Raw genomic sequence first — 10,742 nt, forward strand, 5'->3', positions numbered from 1 at the left:
CCCAATGGTTAGGGCAGCGGACTCGCGGTTTCGATTCCCAGACCGGGCGTTGTGAGTGTTTATTGAGCGAAAACACCTAAAGTTCCACGAGGCTCCGGCAGGGGTGGGGGTGGCGAACCCTGCTGTACTCTTTCACTCTTACTTCCTGTTTCTGTTGTGCCTGTATTTCAAAGGGCCAGCCTTGTCACACTGTGTCACGCTGAATATCCTCGAGAACTACGTTAAGGGGTACACGTGTCTGTGGAGTGCTCAGCCACTTGCACGTTAATTTCACGAGCAAGCTGTTCCGTTGATCGGATCAACTGGAGCCCTCGACGTCGTAAGCGACGGAGTGCGAACAACAACAACAAAATGTAGTAAATGCTACAATCTCTAAATATACTGCTAGTTTGCCAGGTCCTTATAATGTATATATTCATTCACTGAACTCAGTCAAAGCCTTTATCAACCGAAACAACCCATTTGTCTCCCTTGAATATGTTGTCCCACACACGGTGTTATATGTTTACTCTTAATTTACAACCTAAGATCGATAAATCTGTTTACTCTTATGATTAACTATATATACTTGTTTTATTGTAAAATTGACTTTATTCTTCTAAAATATGTGAAAACAAGAGACTTTTTTTTCCATTTTAATCACAAAAAATCTATTAAAACTCCCTTAATTTGCTTCCATGTGATAGTTTAAGAACATTTATTATAGCTATGTATACATCGCATTTTCTTTAAGTTTATGGAATAGAATTTATAAAAAGCAACAGTTTTTGTTGGATTTATAACATTATCATCGGTTAATGGTATTATTCAGATAGAAAAGACTGATATACAAGGCAAGATAATTTAATCTCCTCGGGCTCATTTTAAGATGGGAACTATTGTTTGTATATTCAAGATGGAGGTTCGACGCTGGGAGGTTTGTTCATATTGCAGGTAAGAAATTCCTCAACTGAAGAACCAATTACTGTGGCCTTTCACCTTTTCAAACCTCGCTGTTATTACCCTCCATAGAATAAACTAGTCTCAGTGCGGTTTTATTCGCGTTTCTCATGAGCTATTTCGGCCGTGCTGTCTCGGTGATGGCTATTTTAATTTATCGGAATAGCCAGTACGTTCGTTGGCTCTCTCTCACAGACAGCCCCTTTCAGTGTCCTTGCTGGCGAAATCGTCATCGCTGGACAAAAGGCTATCGTTCTCTCTTGTGTAACATTAGTCAGCTCGTTAAGAACGACGGGGATCTATGCATGCGTATACGTGTTTGTGTGTGTGTGTATACACGTATATATATATACATATATGTATTATTAATATAATTCATAAGCAAACCAAATAGCTTAATTATTCTTTCTTTTATTTTCGTTTAATGCTAATTAAGAATTTGTTTCTGGATTTGTCTTCATATCCGAAAAAGAAACAAATATTAAATTACAATATACGACGGACTTTTATATAGTTTACTCGTTGACAAGGTTGATATTTTTATTAAATTTTTTTTTAATGTATAACGTAAACAAACAAACCACGGACTATTTTGTTGAAGAAAAGCAGAAAAAAAAAACAAAAAAACTTTTAGCTGATCTAGTAACATGTATATATATAATATATATATATACACACACACACACACGCACGTTTGTTCTCTCTTCTTAATGCTTCTTACTTTTTCAAGAGATATTAAAGGGATGCGAGATCACCACCACACCATCGCAACAACAACAATAATTTCCTTACCTTGAAGGCGGCATATCTAAAACATTATATACAATTAGGGTAAAAATTCTATGTAAACATAGAACGGTGGTTTATTTTAAACTAAACTCTCGGTCAATTTTCTTCATTTACAATTTTATATGGATAGTGCTTGATACCTTGGGCAAGTGTATTTTACTACAGCCTCGAGTTGACCAGTACCTTGTGAATATAAATTGTTTGATGGAAGCTTGTCATACATGTGTGTGTGTGTGTGTTTGCATGCATGCGTACGTACGTGCATATGTGTTTACTTTATAGCAGTTTAAAAATTGCTAGTGTTGTGTCCCTCTTTGTCCCGTAACCTAGCGGTTCCAGAAATGGAGTCCGATAAAATAAGTAATAAATTTCGATACGATCGACTTGAAGACAGTTCCCCCAGCATGGCTGCAGTCCAGTGGCTGAAATCATTACAAGAATAGCGGTGAGAGTATATAGTCAAATGCAACGGGTCCAGTATAATAATTATTATGGTCATTTCGATGCAAGGTGAGAAGCAAACTGAACTCCGGCGCAGTTTATACCCAAAACGTATGGTGGTGGTGGTGGTGACGACGATGATGATGATGATGATGACCACTCCATTATTTACACGAGGATGAAGTAAACAAGCAAACCAAAGCAAAATGCATGTCACTAATTAATAACACAAAGCAATATACTAATTGTAGGGTGTGTCTGCTAAAGCAAAAAAAAAAACAAAACAAAAGAAGTGTAGTAGTAGTAATAATAATATTTTCTACTATAGGTACAAGACCCGAAATTTGTGGGGGAGGGAACTAGTCAATTACATCGACCCCAGTGTTTCACTGGTACTTAATTCATCAACCTAGAAAGGCGAAGTCGCAATAATAATAATAATAATAATGATAAAGTAACAAACTTTATAATATGAACGAAGCGAAATAATGTCTGTTTGTTGCTTTTGTAGCATAAAAAGAAATAACTATGAATAAAAGAAGAAATATGAATAAATATGGTGGTGCCCCAGCATGGCCACAGCTCATGAACTGAAACTGTCCCCTTAAACTAGCCTCTAGTGAATCCTGATCGATGAGTCTGGGACTGCTTTGTTCCTTATGCTCTCTTTTTATGATGACAGGTATGGTTTAAGGGTGATTTTGACTGCTATTTCTAGCAAACCGAGCGACCGGTTATAGGTTTCCTTTTATTGTTATTTAATCCCTATTTGGTTCAAGCAAATCTATGATCAAAACGTTCCAACTGCACTAAGAATTAACTGTTGCTGCTACTGCACAGTTTTCTGGCTGTTGTGTTCCATACATGAATGTTAGACATCCAAGTTCAAATCAACCTGACTGTGATTAAATTTGTTGTTTTTTTTCATTCTCTGTTGATGGAGTTGCACAATACAAAAGTCATCATTATCACTACCATCATCTTCCTTCTAATCATCATCATCATCACCACCAACAACAATGCCATCATCATCGCCATCACCACTACCATCATTTTCATCGTATGTCCACTTTACATGCTGGTATGGGTTGGGTGGATTGTCAGTTCTTATTGGGAGCCACTACTCTCATAGACTGGTGCTCATATATGTCTTTTCTACTTGGTTTCTATGACTGGATGCTCTTGCTGTCACCGACTACTTTGCAGAGTGTACTGGGTGCACCTCTCATGTCACCAGCAGTAGAGAAGTTGTCAAGTCTTTGGTGAGGCAGGACTTGAGGAGCAGGGACTTTCTGTCATGACTAGTACAGGAGTGAAGCTACCTACCTTGTTCACTGTAAGTATTGAGAGTAATGAGGTATTTTATATACTACATATGACTTTAAACTGCATCTATTAGTGGGGCCTTGATTTGGGAGTTCGAAGCTTTGAGGTGTGTGGAACAACTTCTTAACAACTATTTGTTCCTAGGTCTACTCTGACCTGGAGTTATAGCAAGTGTCAGGGTCCCAGGTGTGGATTTATTAGCATGTTGAGGCTTGTTGCTTACTTACGCATGGGGAGACTGGGTCTGGCAGACTCTGCAGAAGAAACCTTCGTGGTTCAACAGAAGCGGAAGACTGCTGTAACAATGCATTGTGGGGTATAGAGGGCAAGATGAGGCAAGTAAGACACCCTGGTCATCTACTACATCTGTCTCCATCCCCAGGTGTCTTGACCTGGTCTTGCCACTGGACTGAAGATGGTCGTGGACGAGAGAGTGAGGTTTAAACAAAATCACAATGAGGATGACTAGATGGTCCCCATCACCCTGAGGGATGGGCTTGTATTTTATATCACAGATTAACCCTGCTCCTCTACAAAATGTCTGCTCAATCAGGCCTGACCTGGGATTGAACTTTAATAACAATATGCATGCACAAATAAATAGGTGCAAGAGTGGCTGTGTGGTAAGTAGCTTGCTTACCAACCACATAGTTCTGGGTTCAGTTCCACTGCGTGGCACCTTGAGCAAATGTCTTCTACTATAGCCCTAGGCCAACCCAAGGCTTGTGAGTGGATTTGGTAGACGGAAACTGAAAGAAGCCCATCATATATATATATATATATATATATATGTATAAGTTTCTGTGTCTGTGTTTGTTCCCCCTACCATTACTTGCTGGTGTGTTTATGTCCCTGTAACTTATATATATATATATAGAGAGAGAGAGAGATGAGGAGCTGCTGAAAAGTTCCTGGCTTTGGGTAAAGGAAAATACTAGAGGATCAGATAATTATGAATTTATTAAAATATTCCCCTCTCATATTAATGCATGATTAATTAAATGTGAATAAATAGGCATTGCTTTTGATGGAGTCATCTGAATACTAAAGGGTTAAAGTATCTAATCACGGATATATTTTTTTCTACCCCTCTTCCACGCTTACCAATCAAATGTTAACTGTGCATCTCAGCACCGTTTGAATTCAAATTCTCATCTTTTTTTCAAATGTTTCTTTTTATATATATATCTATTTCTCAAAAACTAACCTATTAAATAATTATACATACTTTTCATCTTTAACCCTTTCGCATTTAAACTAAATATTTTTTTATGTTCAAACTGGCCAGATGTGGCCTCTCACACCAACTCTATAATGTCATACTGAAAGTAAACAGTCACATCATTGAAATCTCAAATCTATAAGATAATGCATGATTAATTAAAAACAATATGAATAAATAAGCATTAACATTTGACAGAATAATCTGCATTCTAAAGGTTTAAACTGGCCATATCTGGTCAAAATATTCTACCTGTTGTATGTTGAAACAGGCCAGATCAGGCATGTCACACCTACCATACAGTGTCATTCTAAAACATTAACAGTTACCTTATCAAAATCTCATTGATACAAGGTAATGCATGATTAATTCAAAACAATGGGAATGAACAAGCATTACATTTCACGAGATAATCTGAATGCTGAATGGTTAATCCTGAAAACATGCATATGCAGTGATGCTGCTGCACTTTAACAAATGCATTCATTTGCTATTTTCCGCAGTTGATCTCACCGCTGCCTTGTTACAGCTCCCCATTTTGTAGCGCCTGGGCAACTAGAAGGAGAGGGCAAAAATCTGCAAAGATTAGGGATGCAGACCCCCACCACCACCACCACCGCACCATCTACCACTGCTCATCTGACTAAACGCATAATAAACAAAACAAATAAAGAATGAACTGTAATGTCTAATCTGCTATTAACTGTTTTTTTATTCTCTTTCTGCCTTTTTGCTCTTGCAGATTAACCAATTCTGACCATAAACAATAATCTTTGCTTTGACTACCCTTTTCTCTAACCATCTACATGCAAAACGACAATGAGTTCTTCTTCACGTAAGTGGCAGCATTTTTAATTTCTTCCCACCATTCGTGTCCTGATCTTCTACTGCACCTCTTCATGCTGTAAGGGGGTTATTTTTAGGTGGGGAACAAAATAGATAATGGTATATATATATATATATATATATGTGTGTGTGTGTGTATACATGCACACACACGCTCAAGAAAAAGCATAAATAATAGGCTTCACATGTTTCTTTATTTGTGCATCTTTGACTTACAGCTGTTTCTGGCATGCATCATTGGTGTGTTGTGTTCATGGTTCCATGTACTCAATCAGATGATTGATTGACTGAAAAATTTGAACAACCTTAACAAATTCTATTCCATGCACAGACTCTGAGGATGATATTTAAGATCATTCAATTTTTTTCAATCGTACAGTCAACTGATTGACTAATATGGAACCATGAACACCCCTACAATGTATATCAGAAACAGCAGTAAGACAAAGATGCACAAATAAAGAAATATGTATTATTGTGTGTCTGTGTTTGTCCCCCCACCATCGCTTGACAACCGATGTTGGTGTGTTTACGTCTGCATAACTTAGCAGTTTGGCAAAAGATACTGATAGAATAAGTCCTGAGGTTGATTTGTTTGGCTAAAGGCAGTGCTCCAGCATGGCCACAGTCAAATGACTGAAACTGTCTAATACTTGACAGACTGCTTCCATGAACGTCTTCTTGATAGTTTTCACAACACCCCTGGTCTCCTTAAATATGTGGCTTTCAGTTTCTGAGGCCATTTCTGCCATCCTATCTGTCGTAGGATTAATCCAATGCTCCAAACTCCCTTCGACTGTACAACTTCATGAACAAAGATTTCATTTCAAATTGCACTTTTTTGCTCACCGTGTCTGTGTGTCACTGGCACTGGCCACAACTAGGATTTCACTTTGTTTGATGCATCTTCTCAAGCACAACAGATCACCCAAAAGTCTCAGTCACTTGTCATCGTCTCCGTGAGGCTCAACATCCGAAGATCATATTTCACCACCTTGTCCCAGGTTTTTCTGGGTCTACCTCTTCCACAGATTCCCTCCACAGTTATAGATTGGTAAGAGCTCAAGTGGATTAAATACTGATCGGTAAAGATCAACTGGATTAAATACTGTACACACATGTGCCCCTGTGGGTATGTGTTAATAATAATTGAAACATAAGCAGAAGAAAATAGTACATTAGAAATTTAACCAGGAAAAGTTTAATTCTAGACTGTATTTTTAACGAAATACTTTGTCAATGCTTTTCAATTAGTTTTGAAAAATTAATCAAGTATTTGAAGATATTTTAGAAAATATTAATCAGTAATTAATTCTTGGTTAATTTTGAAAAATTAATCAGGAATTTGAAGATATTTTAGATAATATTAATCAAGAATTAATTTTGAAAAATTTATTCTTGGTTAATTTTGAAAAATTAATCAAGAATTTGAAGATATTTTAAATAATAACTATTTTTTTTTTTTTTTTTTTTTTTTTTTTCTGTTTTCAGCTGTGGATCATGTTGCATCACCTGTTAGCCTCAGCACTGCCGCCGGTAGCCAAATTTCATTTGAAAAAGATGGTGAAAATTATAAATGTTCTATATGTGGTAAAGCTTTTGGTTATAAAAATGGTCTTATTCGACATGTACGCCTCACCCATGATAAAGAACGTCCATTTCAGTGTGACATATGCCACCGTCGATTCGGCTATAAGAATATCTTACTGGAACACCAGAACATTCACTTTGGTATTAAGCCTTATGCTTGCAACCTCTGCGACAAGAAATTTGCTGCTCGCTCCAATCTGGTGCAGCATCGTCTGATACACAGGAAGCCGTATTGCTGTCGAATGTGCAACAGACGATTCGACAAAGAAGTCCAGTTGCAGCGCCATCTGCTCACCTGTCAAGGCGAAGCGTTACAATGCAGTATTTGTAATTACGCAGCTAGCAATCAAACATCACTGAATGCGCACATTTTTGAAGCTCATCCGCCTCAATATTATGATACACGAGACAAAAACCGGGTGGATCTTGTGGGTGGAGATAGTACGGCAGGTGGTCTGTCGATTGTGTCCACCTGCTCGGCAAACGATAACGGCAGTGGTGGTTCAGGCGTAGACAATGTCCTCCCTTACAACTTGCAGCTGAGCACTGAGACAGAATCTATGCGCAAGATAGACAATATCTGCTCACAGCTTGCTAGTCGCAGCAACAGCACGACGCCTTCCAATGACAGTGTTGTCGGAGGAGCCACTATTAAACAGGAACAGCCTTCACCATCATATGATTCACAACCAGTGTTTCCAGTTGGTATTAGTGTCTCGAGTAACGAGCGCTGTTTTGTAGAAATCCAGCAGAAGCAGTACAGTAACAATGGCAACAGCAGCAATGGGAGTTCGAGTGGTGTGACGTCAGAGGCTGCATGCCGTTCGACTGCGTCCAGGCTGGACAACACAAGCAATCACCGGAGCAGTAGTCCTCCACATCCAGCTCTTGCGTCGACAACCATTGACGAGATGATGCAGGTGATAGAAGTACCGGCTACTCCTGACCAGCCTGTCTCAAATCGGTGCTACACTGTGCCATCACCACGCGACCGTATACCCAGCAACATTGCCGACTCGACGAGCAGCCTGTCAGAGATGCTCTCCATGCTCCAGAACCTGATCCAGAAGTCCCAGGAGCTGGAGCCATCCTCGTCGGGCGGTTTCTCTGTTGCAATCACACCGAGGAAATCGACAAAGGATGTTGCAACGCAATTCGCGACCCCAATCGACGGCGTGCCTTTACTGGAAGATACCTTAGCCTACTACATGTCCCAGGGTAAGATTTACAAGTGCAGCCATTGTGGGATTATTTTTCAGGAGCGAGGCATGTACTTCCTGCACAATTCATTGCATGGAGCGTATAATCCGTGGGAGTGTAGCATATGTCACAAAGTGTGTGCGGACAAGAATGATTTCAATCTACATTTTGTTAACCAGCAACATGTATAAAAAAAAAACAAAAAAAATTTTTTTTTTAAATGAGACATGTAAATGGCAAAAACTGAACCTAAACTGGTACATGTCACACAACAACAACCTTCATGTTTGTATATATTTATTTACCAACTGCAACAGCAAACAAAAAACAATGTGTTTTTATACCAGAACTGTAAAAGAAAAAAAACTGTAACCAATTGCTAGGTGTGTGTGTATGTGTGTTTGTGCGTGCATACAGTATATATTCATGTGTGTGTGTGTGTGTAATTTATGTCTGTGCATGTGTACACATATATGTATGTAAGTGCATTTGTGTGTGTGTATGTATAGAGGTTTGTGCGTTGATAAGTGCCAACGCACGAAACTCTCACACCTTGAGTCACTCTGTTACTTCTGCTAAATATTAATAAAATATGAAATATATATATATATATATATAGAGATATATATATATATATACACACACACACATACATATATATGTATGCATGTAAAAATAAGATGTTTACAAGTCCTTCTACAGGTCTTGTCTTTTATTTGTCCTGTGTGTGTTTGAATGAATGTATGGGTGTATGTGTATATTGTAAGTGTTATGCATGTGGTTATGCATATATATAAATTATATTTAATGTGCGTGCATGCTCACACACATATTCACACAGGAACACACACATACACACATACACGCACACAGATATTGTGGATACTTATTCCAATGTGATGGATCTGTTCTGAGGTTTGACTTTCTGGTAATGAAGATGACGACTATGGGTGGCTGTGGACTTCAGGGTGGGAAAAAGGGAAGGGTGGCAGGAAGGCAGAGTATTTGTAATTTAAGTATCTCACTGCAACTTGGGGTACAAACCCGGCCAGCAATCAAACACAACTATCAGTGAATTACAAAAAATAAAAAAACCTAATAAAAATGCCTAAACTATCTTGGGACCCTAGACCTGATTTCAGTGCTGACAACAAAGATATATACTGCAGTGTAGGCCTGTTTGCTTTGTCCAGTGTCATGGGATTCTCATGGGGGATGCGAACACTCGGCACTTACTCCGTCTTGTGAAACACTTGTTAATGATGCAGTGCTCCTGCTTCTTGCCCCATTTAGCAGTGTCTATTAAAACTACAGCTTAAAATGGGTGTTCTGGAACAGTGGGAGCTCATTAGGTAGGGTCTCTTGTTCTGTGGACATGGAGTACACAACATACATACACACATACCACTTGACAGAAATTTCAGTTTACACACACACACACACACACACACACACACACATGCATGCACATCTATAAAATTACATGCATTTATATATATTGTTATACTTGGGGATGGTCATATTTTGCCTATTAGACACATGCACCAATAGTGTATATATGTGATTGGTAAAATATGACCATTTTAAATATAACAATATCTGTTTTAACACATGGTTTCACATTAAAAATCTTGCAAAACAAATACATATATATGTGTATATTTGTATGTATGTATGTATACAGGATGGCCCAGAAAAATGCATACATGCATTGAACGGTTAGAAAAATCAACATTCGTTAAAATATATTTCATTTTCAAAATTTAATAGAATCTGCAGACAGTATTCATCTTTTCTATGAATGCTTGTTTTTAAACTGATGTCTGTTGTTGTCCAGGCACTGCTGATAACACAGAGCAATGGAATTGCAAGCATCAAGGAATCTTTTATTCAGTATTACTGCACATTCTTGTTCAATAGCTTAGCCTCTGTTTGTTGACCGTCTCCAGTTATGTACCACACACTTTATCTTCTAAGTATCCCCATTCAAAAAGTCTTGTAGTGTGAAGTCCAGTGAATTTGGAGGGTATTCTATTGAACCTCTTCATCTAATTCCCCCTATTTGGCAAATTCACATCAAGGTAGGCCCTTATATTACTATAGCAGTGTGGGGTGGTGCCCCAGCTTGCTGGAAGGAAAACTGCACGTCTTCAAACCCCCTTGAGCGCTTGGCATGACAGATTGTTGCAGCAAGTTCAAGTAAATGGGACCAGTCACAGTACCTTCAAGTTCGAATGGCCCAATTAATCATTTTGATGATAAACCATACCATACTGGTAAATTAACATGATATTCCTTCATGAAGTCCCTCTAAGCGTGAGGCAGTATTGTATAGTAATGCCCTTATATAAATTAAATTTTATATATATATATATATATATATATATAT

General features: G+C 38.3%; 1 protein-coding gene across 2 annotated transcripts; it reads left to right on the forward strand.

Moving 5' to 3' along the window:
- Positions 1-763: 763 nt before the first annotated feature.
- Positions 764-9,032, forward strand: LOC106876514 (DNA-binding protein Ikaros). 2 transcript variants are annotated; one of them, XM_014925091.2, is made up of 4 exons: positions 764-933; positions 3,376-3,505; positions 5,460-5,552; positions 7,055-9,032. In XM_014925091.2, exons 3-4 carry the CDS (start codon positions 5,537-5,539, stop codon positions 8,542-8,544), a joined length of 1,506 nt encoding a protein of 501 aa, XP_014780577.1. In that variant the 5' UTR covers positions 764-933; positions 3,376-3,505; positions 5,460-5,536; the 3' UTR covers positions 8,545-9,032. The 2 variants fall into 2 exon arrangements, with proteins under 2 accessions (XP_014780577.1, XP_014780578.1); XM_014925092.2 differs by lacking the exon at positions 3,376-3,505.
- Positions 9,033-10,742: the final 1,710 nt, after the last annotated feature.

The sequence above is a fragment of the Octopus bimaculoides genome, chromosome 26 (assembly GCF_001194135.2).
Source record: "Octopus bimaculoides isolate UCB-OBI-ISO-001 chromosome 26, ASM119413v2, whole genome shotgun sequence".
Classification (NCBI taxonomy): Eukaryota; Metazoa; Mollusca; class Cephalopoda; order Octopoda; family Octopodidae; genus Octopus; species Octopus bimaculoides.